This window comes from Scyliorhinus canicula, chromosome 21 (genome assembly GCF_902713615.1).
Source record: "Scyliorhinus canicula chromosome 21, sScyCan1.1, whole genome shotgun sequence".
Classification (NCBI taxonomy): Eukaryota; Metazoa; Chordata; class Chondrichthyes; order Carcharhiniformes; family Scyliorhinidae; genus Scyliorhinus; species Scyliorhinus canicula.
In genome coordinates, this window is record NC_052166.1 from 2,620,711 (window position 1) to 2,635,142 (window position 14,432).

The 14,432-nt window shown below is 52.6% G+C and overlaps 1 protein-coding gene across 6 annotated transcripts in view; it reads left to right on the forward strand.

Annotated features, from left to right (window-relative positions):
* LOC119955659 (serine/threonine-protein kinase WNK3-like) overlaps window positions 1-14,432 on the forward strand; it is a 101,753-nt gene that overhangs the window by 44,198 nt on the left and 43,123 nt on the right. For all 6 annotated transcript variants that reach the window (XM_038782090.1, XM_038782089.1, XM_038782093.1 and 3 more), the window contains exons 3-9: window positions 1,167-1,339; window positions 3,911-4,131; window positions 4,906-5,063; window positions 6,890-6,978; window positions 9,897-10,116; window positions 11,353-11,626; window positions 12,614-12,822. In XM_038782090.1, coding sequence (XP_038638018.1) covers window positions 1,167-1,339; window positions 3,911-4,131; window positions 4,906-5,063; window positions 6,890-6,978; window positions 9,897-10,116; window positions 11,353-11,626; window positions 12,614-12,822 — 1,344 coding nt within the window. The remainder of the gene's footprint in view (window positions 1-1,166; window positions 1,340-3,910; window positions 4,132-4,905; window positions 5,064-6,889; window positions 6,979-9,896; window positions 10,117-11,352; window positions 11,627-12,613; window positions 12,823-14,432) is intronic.

Genomic DNA, 14,432 nt, shown 5'->3' on the forward strand with positions numbered 1-14,432 from the left:
TCTCTCTCTCTGTCTCTGTCTCTCTCTCTCTGTCTCTGTCTCTCTCTCTCGTCTCTCTCTCTCTCTCTGTCTCTCTCTCTCTCTCTCTGTCTCTCTCTCTCTCTCTCTCTCTCTCTCTCTATGCAATCTCTCTGCAATTTCTGTCTCTTCGTCCGCGATTCTCTTTCCCTTCACAAAACCATATTGACTGCCTGAATTTGTTTAATGTTTCCGAGTGCCTCACTATAACCTCAGTAGATTCTAGTATTTTCCCAGTGACGGATGTCAGACCTGTACTTTCCTGCATTCTTTCTCCTATCTGCTCCTGATTAGAGGAATGACATTTGTCATTATCCGATCTGATAAGGAAGGTAGCACCTCCCAACAGCGCAGCGCTCCCATCGGCCGAGATGGGGTGCTCCAATCCGGGCAGTGGAGGGCGGGGGGATGGTAAACCCATGGCCTGCCAGCTGGGTTTGAATTTCCACACATCATGCCAAGGCTGGCAGTGGCACTGCTGCATTCTTCAGGCCTGCTCCATGGTCCGTGTCAGAGGGGAGGCAGAGCAAAGGCACAAAATAATTTTCACAACTTCTACCTTGTAAAAGAAATCCCACAGCTGCTGAGGGCCGATCCAGTGGCTCATTGGCTTGATCGCAGGAGGATATCATTCAGCCCGGCAAAGCTGTTCACCCGAATATGTTCATCATGGCTCACCTGTATCTTAACTCAAAGACGTGGTCAGGACGCACCAGAGTTTTTAGCTTCTGCTTGATGTAATTAGCACGTGGTTTAGTGCACTGGAGCCTTGAGGACCCTGTCCCTTATTGCACCAGGATACAGCACGGTAACACAGTGGTTAGCACTGTGGCTTTACAGCTCTAAGTTCCCAGGTTCGATTCCCAGCTGGATCATTGTCTGTGTGGGGTCTGCACCTTCTCCCTGTGTCTGTGTGGGTTTCCTCCGGGTGCTCCCACAAGTCCTGAAAGACATGCTGTTCGGTGAATTAGACATTCTGAATTCTCCCTCTGTGTACCCGAACAGGCGCCGGAATGTGGCGTCTGGGGGATTTTCACAGTAACTTCATTGCAATGTAAGCCTGCTTGTGACAATAAAGATTATTAAAAGATATATTTCTTCGTCCTCACTAAAACAAAGAAAGAAACCTTCTCCTCCTCACTTTGCAGGACAGGAAGCTGACCAAAATGGAGCAGCAGAGGTTCAAAGAGGAGGCCGAAATGCTGAAGGGTCTGCAGCATCCCAATATCGTGCGGTTTTATGACTCCTGGGAGTCGACGCTAAAGGGGAAGAAGTGCATTGTGCTGGTCACGGAGCTGATGACGTCGGGAACCCTGAAGACGTGAGTGAATACCTCGCAGCCCTCTGGATTGGCTCCTCTTCCAAAAGAAAGTTAGTTGTCAAATCTGGAGCCACCCCCTCTCTCTCTCTGTAGCCCCTGCTGTCCGTCTGTCTCTCTCCCCCTCCCTCCCTTCTGTGTCTGTCTGTGTCGCTCTCTCTCGTGCGCTCTCTCTCTCGTGCGCTCTCTCTCTCGTGCGCTCTCTCTCTCGTGCGCTCTCTCTCTCGTGCGCTCTCTCTCTCGTGCGCTCTCTCTCTCGTGCGCTCTCTCTCTCGTGCGCTCTCTCTCTCGTGCGCTCTCTCTCTCGTGCGCTCTCTCTCTCTCTCTCTCTCGTGCGCTCTCTCTCTCGTGCGCTCTCTCTCTCGTGCGCTCTCTCTCTCGTGCGCTCTCTCTCTCGTGCGCTCTCTCTCTCGTGCGCTCTCTCTCTCGTGCGCTCTCTCTCTCGTGCGCTCTCTCTCTCGTGCGCTCTCTCTCTCGTGCGCTCTCTCTCTCGTGCGCTCTCTCTCTCTCGTGCGCTCTCTCTCTCTCGTGCGCTCTCTCTTTCGTGCGCTCTCTCGTGCGCTCTCTCTTTCGTGCGCTCTCTCTTTCGTGCGCTCTCTCTTCGTGCGCTCTCTCTTTCGTGCGCTCTCTCTCTCGTGCGCTCTCTCTCTCGTGCGCTCTCTCTCGTGCGCCCTCTCTCTCGTGCGCTCTCTCTCTCGTGCGCTCTCTCTCTCGTGCGCTCTCTCTCTCGTGCGCTCTCTCTCTCGTGCGCTCTCTCTCTCGTGCGCTCTCTCTCTCGTGCGCTCTCTCTCTCGTGCGCTCTCTCTCTCGTGCGCTCTCTCTCTCGTGCGCTCTCTCTCTCGTGCGCTCTCTCTCTCGTGCGCTCTCTCTCTCGTGCGCTCTCTCTCTCGTGCCCTCTCTCTCTCGTGCGCTCTCTCTCTCGTGCCCTCTCTCTCTCGTGCCCTCTCTCTCTCGTGCGCTCTCTCTCTCGTGCGCTCTCTCTCTCGTGCGCTCTCTCTCTCGTGCGCTCTCTCTCTCGTGCGCTCTCTCTCTCGTGCCCTCTCTCTCTCGTGCGCTCTCTCTCTCGTGCGCTCTCTCTCTCGTGCGCTCTCTCTCTCGTGCGCTCTCTCTCTCGTGCGCTCTCTCTCTCGTGCGCTCTCTCTCTCGTGCGCTCTCTCTCTCGTGCGCTCTCTCTCTCGTGCGCTCTCTCTCTCGTGCGCTCTCTCTCTCGTGCGCTCTCTCTCTCGTGCGCTCTCTCTCTCGTGCGCTCTCTCTCTCGTGCGCGCTCTCTCTCGTGCGCGCTCTCTCTCGTGCGCGCTCTCTCTCGTGCGCGCTATCACACACGCACACACTCATACTCTATCTCTCTTTCCCTCTCTCTCTCTCGCCCTCCCTTGCTCTCTCTTGCCCCTTGCCCCTGCTCTCTCTCTCTCTCTTCCTCGCTACTGCTCTGTCTCTCTCTCAGTCTTGTGCCCACTCTTTATCTCTCCACTCGTCTTGCCGCTCCCACCCTGCACCCCATTCAGGGACGCAGATTGAAGGTAATCGGTAAAAGAAACGCAGCTGGAGAGGTGAGGATATTTTTTTTTAAAATGCAGGGAATTCTGATCTGGAATGCACTGCCTGAAAGAGCAGCAGAAGCAGATTGTGGTGAATGTAACATGGTAATTCACACTGTATCTTTGTAAGCGCAGTAGCGTTATCCGACCACTAGGGGGAGTAGCTCTGGGAATGCTCAGGAGCTTGTACAGGGCTCCACCCTTGGCTCTGCCCACAACTCCTCCCCCTTGTGCTGCTGTATAAATACCCTTGTCCAGAGTCGGCCTGTAGTTCACCGAGAGTTCATCAATGGGTAACAGGCTGGCTCTGTAGTAAGTAGATTAAAGCCTATATTCATATCGGAAAACACATGTCTGGTGAATTGATTGTTTCATCACACATTCAATAGGAACTTGCAAAAATGGAATTTTGTTCAAAGTTATTCTTTTGTGGGGATGTGGAGTGTCCCTGGCTGGATCTGCATTTGTTGCCCATCCCTAATTGCCACATGAGCTCACTTGAGCTGTTTCAGAGTTAAGAGGCGATCACACTGCTATGTGTGGAGAGGAGGGGCTCTGGAGTCACATGTAGGTCAGACCAAGGTAAGGACAGCAGATTTCCTTCCCTTTGTGAGCCAGATGGGTTTTTACAGCAATCGATGATTGTTTCATGGTTGGCCAGCTGCCGCGGTGGGATTTGATTCCGTGTCCCCGAAATGTTAGCCTAGGCCTCTGGATGACTAGTCCAGTGACAATACAACCATGCCATTGCCTGCTCCTAGAATTAGATAAATATTTGAAGGGAATATAAATGATTAAAGGGAAATAGCTGGACTGTGCGACCAAGCAGTTAGCTCTATCAAAGATCTGATGCAGGCACGGATGAGTCGAATAGCCACCCCCTCATGTGTTATTATCCTGGTGTTTGATTTAATTTGAATCTTTCCACGGCGGGCAGGGCACATCTGCGGCTGGAAGGGTTTCGAGGGTGGGGTGGGGTGTAGCTGTGTGTGTTTTCATCGGTGTGAATTTTCTTTTTCCCCCTCCCCTCATTCAGATACCTGAAGCGGTTCAAAGTGATGAAGCCGAAGGTCTTGCGGAGCTGGTGCCGGCAGATCCTGAAGGGCTTGCACTTTCTCCACACTCGTACCCCGCCGATTGTTCACCGGGACCTGAAGTGTGACAACATCTTCATCACCGGGCCCACCGGATCTGTCAAAATTGGGGATCTGGGCCTTGCTACCTTAATGCGCACATCCTTCGCTAAAAGTGTTATAGGTAATTTTTTTTCTTCTCTTTTCCTACCCCCTTCTTGGTTGTTCCAAAAGAAAGATCTTCATGGCCACCGATGTCTCAAGAGGCGATGCAACCAATGAAGTTCTTTTTGAATTCAATGAACTGTTGTGATGTAGCAGGTGTGGCAGCCAGTTTGTGCACAGTAAGATCCCCCAAACATAATGTTGGTTGGGGGAATGAATATCGGCAGGGAAATCTTCCCTGCTCTTCAAAGTACTGCCCTGGGATCTTTTGTTCCTAGCCCAACTGAGGGAGCCTCAGTTTTACATCTCACCCTGGAAAATGGGAATCCTGACGGAGTGACGTTCTCTCACCACTATCGCTGGGCCCTTAAGAGGTGGTGGGTGTACCTACACCACACGGGGACTGCAGCGGCTCAAGAAGGCGGCTCACCCACCACCTCCTCAAGGGGCAAATAGGGATGGACAACAAATGCTGGGCATGAGCCAGCAGCGACCCCACATCCTGTAAATCCTGTCAGACTTTGTGGACTAAGTGAAATACCGAGCAGGACCGGATCGGGGAGCAGAGTTACACTCCTTACAGCCAGTCGGGCGAGTGTGACTTTGGTGGTGGTTGGACGGCGGTTTTGTTCTTCATTCCACACCCCCCTCCCTCCCCCCCCCCACTCGAAGAGGGAAAGATGCATGTTGCAGGGGCACTGGAGGAGGGAAAGAATGGGGGCTTTTTAAAAAAATATATGTTTCCCTTCGTACAAGTGTTAAGCCCGAGTGTCTTTGGTTCACCTCCCTGCAGGCACTCCAGAGTTCATGGCTCCAGAAATGTATGAAGAGCATTATGACGAATCAGTCGACGTTTACGCCTTTGGCATGTGCATGCTGGAGATGGCTACCTCAGAATACCCTTACTCGGAGTGTCAGAACGCTGCCCAGATATATCGCAAAGTAACCAGCGTAAGTCACCGTCACTTTGTTCAAATTTGAGGCGAAAGTAGTGCCGGGTCTGGTTCCTTGTAGATAAAATTTTTTTTTCCCAAAATGTTTCCAGTTCAGGCCAATCCACCTACACTGCACACCTTTTCAGCTGTGGGGGTGGGGCCCACGCAGACGCGGGGAGAATGTGCAAACTGCACGCGGACAGTGACCCGGAGCCGGGATTGAACCTCGGTCCTCAGCGCTGTGAGGCAGCAGTGCTAACCACTGTGCCACCGTGCCGCTGCAGATAAATTGTTGAAGTCCCGCCTGTGGCATTGCTCACTGTTCTATAAGGAATGGATGCACCTGGGAGCATTCTGCTGCTATGTTGGCTGTGTCCCTGCTAAAGCCCCACAACCTCATCCTCACCGTTGAGGTCAGTCGAAGTTTAATTGCTGCAGAGCTCTGGGTGCTTGACTTTTGGGCTCTGGCATTTTTCATGGTTTTCTATCCAGGCCTTCAGCATCAGTGTTTCCAGTGTTGGCTAATAAGCAGACCCAAAGGCTTTCTTCCCTCTGCAACATGTTTCCCTTGAGAGACTATGGCGGTGTGGGAAAGCTGTCTGCACTCGACCTGGAAATCAACTCGAAGTGGGGGTAACTGAAATGACTTCCTATGAAGATTGATTTTAAGGCGTGCGTTTGGAATGGACAAATGTAGATGTGGGAGCTCTTTCTAGCCAACATGATGGGTATGTGGTCAGCCCTGTGGGAACCCTGCTGAAAATCACAGGCCATAATCATAGAATTCCTACAGTGGAGAAGGAGGCCATTCGACCCATCCAAGTCTGTACCGGCCCTCTGAAAGAAAACCCTACCTAGTTCCACGCCCCTGCCCTATGCCTGCAACCCCACCTAACTTCTTGAACACTAAGGGGCAATTTAGCCCGCCAATCCACCTAACCTCAAACACCTTTGGACTGTGGGAGGGAACCGGAGCATCCGGAAGAAACCCACGCAGACACTGGGGAGAATCTGCAAACTCCACACAGACAGAAACCCAAGGCTGGAATCTAACCTGGGTCCCCAGCCATCTTGCCACCCATAAAACTTAATGGGGAGATAAGGAAACAGGTAGGAAGCAACCAAGATAGATGTGATCTCCAGCATATGATTGAATAAAATCTTTACACAGATTTAAGAGTGGTTGCTTTTTTTAAATTAACCACATCAAGGTCCTATCTGCCTGTGTCTGGGTGCGGCATTTCTGATAGTATCCTTCCCTTCCCCTCTTCTGCAGTGTAAGTTGTGGTCTTGGGCAGAGAATCACTGGTAGCCTCCTTGCTGTGTGCTGGGCATCATTGTAAAGCTGACTCCAGTCCCTTGCTTGTCATGCGCGTGGGCCCCCTCCAATCTCAGTGTGGAACTCGCTGCCTGAGTGTGTGGCGGAGGCAGGCTCAATCGAGGCTTTCAGGAGGGAATTCGATTGTGATCTGAAAGGGAAGAACGCTGCAGGGTTCACGGGGTGAAAGTGGGGAAATGGCATCAGGTGAGTTGCTGCTTCGGCGAGTCGGCACAGAGGCGATGGGCCGAATAGCCTTGGTTGTGTTGTGACCATTCTCTGATTCTAGAACCTCCCATCTGCAGAGAGAACACCGGTGAGATCAGGTGGATTAACTGATAGCGGTGTGAGGCTCGGGGTTTGGCTAAGCCGCATCATTGGAGCTTTGTTTGCTTGCTTTCTGGTGATACCGTGTTGAGAATTAGCTAGGGGCGGGAGGAGGGGGAGAGGGAATCTTGTCGTGTGATGCTCGTGAAATGCCGAGGCTCCCGTTTGTAAACTTGACATTGTGTGTTCTATCTTAGGGCATTAAACCGGCGAGCTTCAACAAGGTCAGCGATCCAGAAATCAAAGAAATTATTGAAGGATGCATTCGGCAGAACAAATCCGAAAGGTGGGTTTTGTTGCCTAGTTTCCCTGGCTGTCTCCACTCTCGCTCCATCCTGCCCTCCCTTGTTTGGATCCTGAAGCCAGGATCAGCGTAACTGGAAGTTTGAGTGAGGAAATCCTGAATCCTCTCAGTCTTAAATGACCTGCCCCTTCTTCTGAGACCGTGTCTTCTGTTTCTCTCCCCCCCCCCCAATCCCATCCTCTCCCACTCCCCTCTCAGCCAGGAAAACATCCCATCACATCCACCCTGCCCCCGCTCAGTAAGAATTTTGTCACGATCAATGCGATCACCTCTCGCTCTTCGAATCTCTAGAGACTACAGGCCCAGTCTCCTCGATCTCTCTTTGGAAGACAATCGACCTTCGCAGGGTGGACCACCGTCCACTCCCACTGTGACAAGGAGATCAACACTGTGCAATACTCTGCCAGAGTTGTTGTTGAGCCGAAGAAGGGTTTCTCTTTGCGCTGGGAACTTCTTTTCCCCGTGCAGTGATCAGAGGGTTTTTTTTCAGAACCTGACACCGTACCTTTGCGGGTGTGGAAGAAGCAAAATGGGCTAGTATATTTTTATAGTGTTAAAATAGCCGGTTCGGGGCAAGGTGAATCATCTAATTTGAAGAATAGGAAGCAATCCTTTTTTCCCCCTTTTTTTTTGTCATGGTGGCAAATCTTCACCAGCTCCAATCTAGGCCACAGCCTGCAACCTAATCAGATTGCATTGCAGAATATGAGCTGCGGGGAGGCAGGTGGGGAAGGATGACAAAGCCCTGATTCGGAGCTCACTTTCCGCAGCTGCTGATGCTGCGATAGTGCACCTGTGGAAAACGTGACCCTCTCCCGAGTCAAAGCAGCCCCGCTTGATCGCCTCCCCTACCCCAAACATTCACTTCCTCCACCACCAGCGGACAGTGGCAGCCATGTGCATCATCTACAAGATAGAACATAGAACAGCACAGAACAGGCCCTTCGGCCCTCGATGTTGTGCCGAGCAATGATCACCCTACTCAAACCCACGTATCCACCCTTTACCCGTAGCCCAACAACCCCCCCCCGGACACTACGGGCAATTTAGCATGGCCAACCCACCTAACCCGCACATCTTTGGACTGTGGGAGGAAACCGGAGCACCCGAGAAAACCCACGCACACACGGGGAGGACGTGCAGACTCCGCACAGACAGTGACCCAGCCGGGAACCGAACCTGGAATCCTGGAGCTGTGAAGCATTTATGCTAACCACCATGCTACCGTGCTGCCCCAAGATGCGATGCAGCAACCCACAAGGCTCCTTCCAAACCCATGACCACTACCATCTAGAAGGACGAGCAGCAGATACGGGACAACCGCCACCTACTGTTCCCCTCCGAGCCCCTCACCACCTTGTCTTGGAAGCATGATCCTTCACTGTCACCGGGTCAGAATCCTGGACCTCCCTCCCTAACAGCACTATGGGTATACCTACACCACACGGGACTGCAGCGGATTCAAAAAGGCGGCTCACCCACCACCTCAAGGGGGCAATTAGGGATGGATGAAAAATGCAGGACCTAAGCTCGCGATGGCCACATTCCGTAAATAAAGTTTTAACCAGCAGACTCGCGGGAGCTGAATGGACTATTTCTGCCCATTTGTCATACATTCGTCTGTCCACATGCACAGGGAACTGTTGGATTTGCAGTGTACCCTTTGCTGCTTTCAAACACCCCCTCCCCAGCTCAGCTCCTCAGCTGGGGCTTGGATCCCCACAGCATCCCAACCTCCACGTGCACATGATCTTAGTGCTCCTCGTGGACCTTACCGCTCGCCCCCAGCTGAATGCTGAATTAATGGGCGACGGCACCGGCGAGCAGGAACATCCCGATGTTTGTCCTCCTCTTTTCATTTCAGCCTATCAGCGTATCGTTCTTTTATATTTTTTTCCTCTCCCTCTTGAGCTTATCCACTTTCCCTCAAAGACAGCTATGCCATGCTGCTCAGCTGACCTTTGCGGGAGCAAGTTATGGATTCTCACCACTATCTGGTCATGCCTTCTGCCCTCCTTTGCCACACTGCCGAAAAAAGCCTGTGTCCACTTTTGAAATGGAAACTGCTCGCGTAAATTTGTAGCCCTGTAAATCCCCCTCCTGCCAGATGGTGGTGCTGCAGCAGCTGCCTTGGCGGGAGGCATTTCAATGTGATGCGTTTACATAGGCAGTCCCTGGTTGTAAACGCAGACGTTGGAGTTTAGAATTGGGCAAATTTTAAAAAATATATAAATTTAGAGTACCCAATTCATTTTTTCCAATTGAGGGGTAATTTAGCGTGGCCAATCCACCTAACCTGCTCATCTTGGGGTTTTGGGGGTGAAACCCACTGAAACACGGTGAGAATGTACAAACTCCGCACGTACAGTGACCCGGAATCGAACCTGGGACCTTGGTGCCGTGAGGCAGCAGTGCTAACCGCTGTGCCACCGTGCTGGGCACCGAATTGGGCAAAGTTATTCAGAATTGGATCTTTTTATTAATTTTTCCAATTAAGGGGCAATTTAGCATTGACCAATCCACCTACCCTGCACATCTCATGGGTTGTGGAGGTGAGACGCAGACACAGGGAGAATGTGCAAACTCCACATGCACAGTGACCCGGAGCCGGGATTGTACCCGGATCCTGGGCGCTGTGAGGCAGCAGTGCCAACCAATGTGCTACAGTGCCGCCCAAGAGTTGGATCTTTTAATGGAGAGGCAAAAGATTGCGCTCTTGATGTTGTGTTATAGTTCTCGAGGCGAAGAGAGTGAAACTTGTGCACGTTGTCACAGGAGGAAGCATTGATGAGGGAAAACAAGGTCGGAGGAGTGGAGTTACAGCCCAGGATTAAATGGCAGAGCAGGCTTGTCTGGATGTATGGCCATTCCGATCTTATTTATAATGCTCTTGCACACAGGCTGGTAATAAAGGATCTACTTAGCTACGCATTCTTTGCTGAGGACACTGGCCTGCGGATTGAGCTGGCCAAGGAGGACAGCGGGCAGAACACCTCACTCGCCCTGCGGGTCTGGGTGGAGGACCCCAAGAAGCTGAAAGGGAAGCACAAGGATAACGAGGCAATAGAGTTCAGCTTCGACCTGGAGCACGACACCCCTGAAGAAGTGGCACAGGAAATGGCAAGTGTTTAACTGGGTTCTACCCCCCTCCACCCATCTGACCCTGCCAAGTGTTCATCTGCAGAGACAGGTGTCCGCCTTATCCGCTGGATTGTCAAAGCGGGAGTTCATCAAGCCACCCTCCAGGGGTTGAGGCAGTTCCCCTGGCCGGCGCTCCCTCGGTGCTGAATTGCCATAGGGCACCCCTGCAGGAATGAACCACTCTGTCGCATTGCTTCCTGCGGATGTTAAGAACTTTGAGTTTTTCCCAGGAACCTCTGGTGTTCCTTTTTTAACTAACACCCCCAAAAACTGTTGGTGCCTCACCCTGGCTGTCAGTGTGGTACTGCTGGCTTGCTTGTCTACTTAATAAGTTCAAACTCGCTTCCATTGTTTTAAATTTATCCTTTTGTGCAACATGGGTGTCACTGGCCAGCCCAGCATTTATTGCCCATCCCTAATTGTCCCTTCAGCTGAGTGTCTAGCTCTGGCCATTAGAATTAATGAGCAGAATTAAGCACATTGCTGCGTGCGCGTCTGGTGTCACATGTAGGCTAGACCGGGGTAAGGACGGCAGGCTCCCTTCCCTGAAGGGACATTAGTGAACCAGATGGGTTTTTACAAACGATTGATAGTTTAATTGTCACTTTTACGGAGACCAGCTTTCAATTCCAGATGCCCGTGGTGGGTTTTGCACATGTGCCGCCCCCGAACATTTGCCTGGGCCCTAGTCCAGTGACATTACCACATCGTCTCCAAATTGAGTGTTTAGAGAAGCCAGTGTCCCTTTCTTTTGGGGCCGGCGTGCTGGCCCAGTGAGGAAAATGCAGGGTCCTCGCTGTGGAACAGTGAGATTGAACCTTCCGGTGTGGGGGCCGGGCAGTTAGCTGGGACAGCAGAGAAACAGTTTCAATTGGCCTTCAATTCTCTGGAACGGACGGGGAAAAGCATCAACCTGGCTCCTGACTGCTGTCCAATGACTGCCTCTGGGAAGCCTGCCTGGTTGCCGATGTTGAGCGGGGGCATGTTTGCCCTTTATCTGTCATGCCTTCCACAGTCGAACGCCCAGCTCACACTCTGCCTAGGTTCCCACATGGCAGGTAGGGAAAGCTATGGCAGTCTGGAAATAACTCGCCCAACAAAAGGCGACGGCTGTGAGCGCGCGGATGGAGGGACAGGAGCTGGGAGGAATGCGGGTGAGGGGTAAAACACGCCGGCAAGCACTCCTATAATTCAAAGCATTTTGCGTACTTCTAGGTCAAGTCGGGATTTTTCCACGAGAACGACTCCAAGCTGCTGACCAAGTCCATCCGAGACCGGGTGTCCTTCATCAAGAGGAAGAGGCAGAGGACGCAGCAAATCCGAGAGATGGAGGAGCGGCGCGAGCAGGAGGAGCAGGAGAAACTCCGATCCCAGATGGAGCAGAGGCAGTCCCTGGCCACCCCAGGCTGGCAGCCCAGCCTGACGGAGTCAGAGGATCCCGAGGTCGACCAACACGCACTGCAGAATAAACTCGTGGGCACCATTTCACGTAAGGTTTCAGCAGTCATTCTCCCCTTCTGAACTTCCTTCTCCTCCACATGCGCGTGCGCACAGACGTTCAGAACTCCCTTCCGTGAGCCGCTTGATACTCAGTCATTTATTATTTTATATAGCTGAGATTAATGGACCTTTTGTTAACTGTAGGTATCAAGGAATATGGGAGGATAAAAGCAGTTATCTGAAGTTTGATCGCAGCTACGATCTCATTAAATGGTGCAACAGATTTGAGGGGCTGAGTGGCCTCCTTGTGTTCCGTCAATAACCCACCAAGCCCACTCCCTTTTCCCTGGATTTTCTTGCTCAATTTGTATCCTCCCGTTCACTGAAATCAGTGCCGCCTCCATTCTGGCTTCTTAAAGCAGCTCGCGACTTTAACACCGTGCTTCGCATCTTCTCCTACTTTCTTTCTTATTTGTTTACTCTATCATGGGAATGGCCAGCATTTGTTGCCCATCCATAATCACCCTTCAACTGGATGACTGGCTGGGGCCATTTCAGTTAAGAACGGACCACATTGCTGCGTGTGGGTCTAGAGTGACATGGAGGCCAGACCGGGGTAAAGACGGCAGATTTCCTTCCTTATAGGGACATCAGTGAACCAGATGGGTTTTTAACGACCATCGATGATCATTTCACAATCGCCGTTACTGAAGTTAGCTTTCAATTCCACCCCCCCTCCCAAAAAAAATTAGCCTGGCTCCCTGGATTACTAGTCCAGTGACTACACTACCAGTGTCTTGTCTTATTGTAAATACAAGAGCCCTGAACCATCAAATTCCTTTAATCCTGGCTGCTGACCCCAGGCGTTTGATCGGGCTGAAGATTTACTTAGGTGCTGTGGTTTGAATCGGGGAGAAAGTAAATTTTCAGTCGAGTACAGAAGACGATGGGCGCATCGTGACTACAAAGTCGTTGCTAACTGTTCTCTTCCCTCTTCTTCACCCCCCCACCCCACCTTCTCGCCCTCCCACACCAGTGGAAGCCGTTTCCGACAACAGCCTGGTTTCCGCCGCAGTCTGTTCCGACGTTCAGGGCGGAGTGGGTTACACCGTCGCCTCGGAGCACAACGTGGGGGTGCAGTGCATTTCCTCCGGCTCGAGCGTGGAGTCTCATCACCTGTCCTTGGGCCTTCAGCAGTCGCAGCATCAGCAGCAGGTTGTGGCTGGCTATCCGCAACCAGTCGGGGTAAGGATGTGTGTGTGTGTCCCCTCCACAGGCGCACACACACGAGGTGTATTGCTGTTGACAATGGGTGCAAATGTGTTCTTGATGGTTTTTTGATGACAATCCAGTAGTTTCATGGACGCACTAGGAGCGACACGTGTGGCACAGTGGTTAGCAATGCTGTCTCATAGCCCCAGAGACCCAGGTTCGATTCTGGCCTTGGGTCACTGCCTGTGTGGGTTTCCTCTGCGTGCTCTGGTTTCCTCCCACAGTCTAAAAGATGTGCAGGTTAGGTGATATTAGGGGCATATGGCAGGGAAGTGGGCTCAGCGGGTGCTCTTTCCATGGGCCGAATGCCCCCCTTCTGCACTATAGGGATGCTATGGAAAGTGTGCATTAACTAAGAATAGCCTAGGGCGGCATGTGGCGCAGCGGTTAGCACTGTGACAGCGGCACTGAGGACCCGGGTTCGAATCCCAGCGCCGGATCACTGTCTGTGTGGAGTTTGCATATTCTCCCCATGTCTGCGTGGGTTTCATCTCACATCCCAAAGATGTGCAGGGTAGATGGATTGGCCACGCTAAATTGCTCCTTAATTGAAGAGGGTGCAGAGGATGCACCAGGATGCTGCCTGAACAGCATGGGAACATGCCCCTTGGCATTCCAAGCCTAGAGAGAGAGAGCGAGAGAGAGAGGGGGGTCAGCGAGAGAGAGAGGGGGGTCAGCGAGAGAGAGAGGGAGAGGGTCAGCGAGAGAGAGAGGGGGGGTCAGCGAGAGAGAGAGGGGGGTCAGCGAGAGAGAGAGGGGGGTCAGCGAGAGAGAGAGGGGGGTCAGCGAGAGAGAGAGGGGGGTCAGCGAGAGAGAGGGGGGTCAGCGAGAGAGAGGGAGAGGGGGGTCAGCGAGAGAGAGGGAGAGGGGGGTCAGCGAGAGAGAGGGAGAGGGGGGTCAGCGAGAGAGAGGGAGAGGGGGGTCAGCGAGAGAGAGGGAGAGGGGGGTCAGTGAGAGAGAGGGAGAGGGGGGTCAGCGAGAGAGAGGGAGAGGTGGGTCAGCGAGAGAGGGAGAGGTGGGTCAGCGAGAGAGAGAGAGGTGGGTCAGCGAGAGAGAGGGGGGTCACAGAGAGAGAGAGGTGGGTCACAGAAAGAGAGAGGGGGGTCACAGAGAGAGAGAGGGGGGGTCATAAGAGAGAGGGGGGGTCATAAGAGAGAGAGAGAGAGGGGGTCAGAGAGAGAGAGGGGTTAGAGAGAGAGAGAGAGGGGGGGGGTTAGAGAGAGAGAGAGAGAGAGAGAGGGGGGTCAGAGAGAGAGAGAGAGAGGGGGGGTCCGATGTTGAGGGAGGCAGAGTTTGAGGTTGAGGGGACAGTGAGAGAGGAGGGCAGAAATATTTGACGAGAATAGTTCCCGGGCTGAGGTAGCTGTGTACCAGGATAGATTGGAGAAGATGGAGTTGTTCTCTGAGACGAGGAGGTCAGGAGGAGATTTGACAGGTGGGGGGGGGTTGGGCAATGGTGCATCGGGAGGGACAGGCTCCGATTGTCCAAATGTTGAGAAGCACAGGTGACAGATTTGAGAATCAATGGGTGGCCATAGGATGAAATAGCTGCGTGGCCTGTGATGAGGAAATGCACTGCCTGA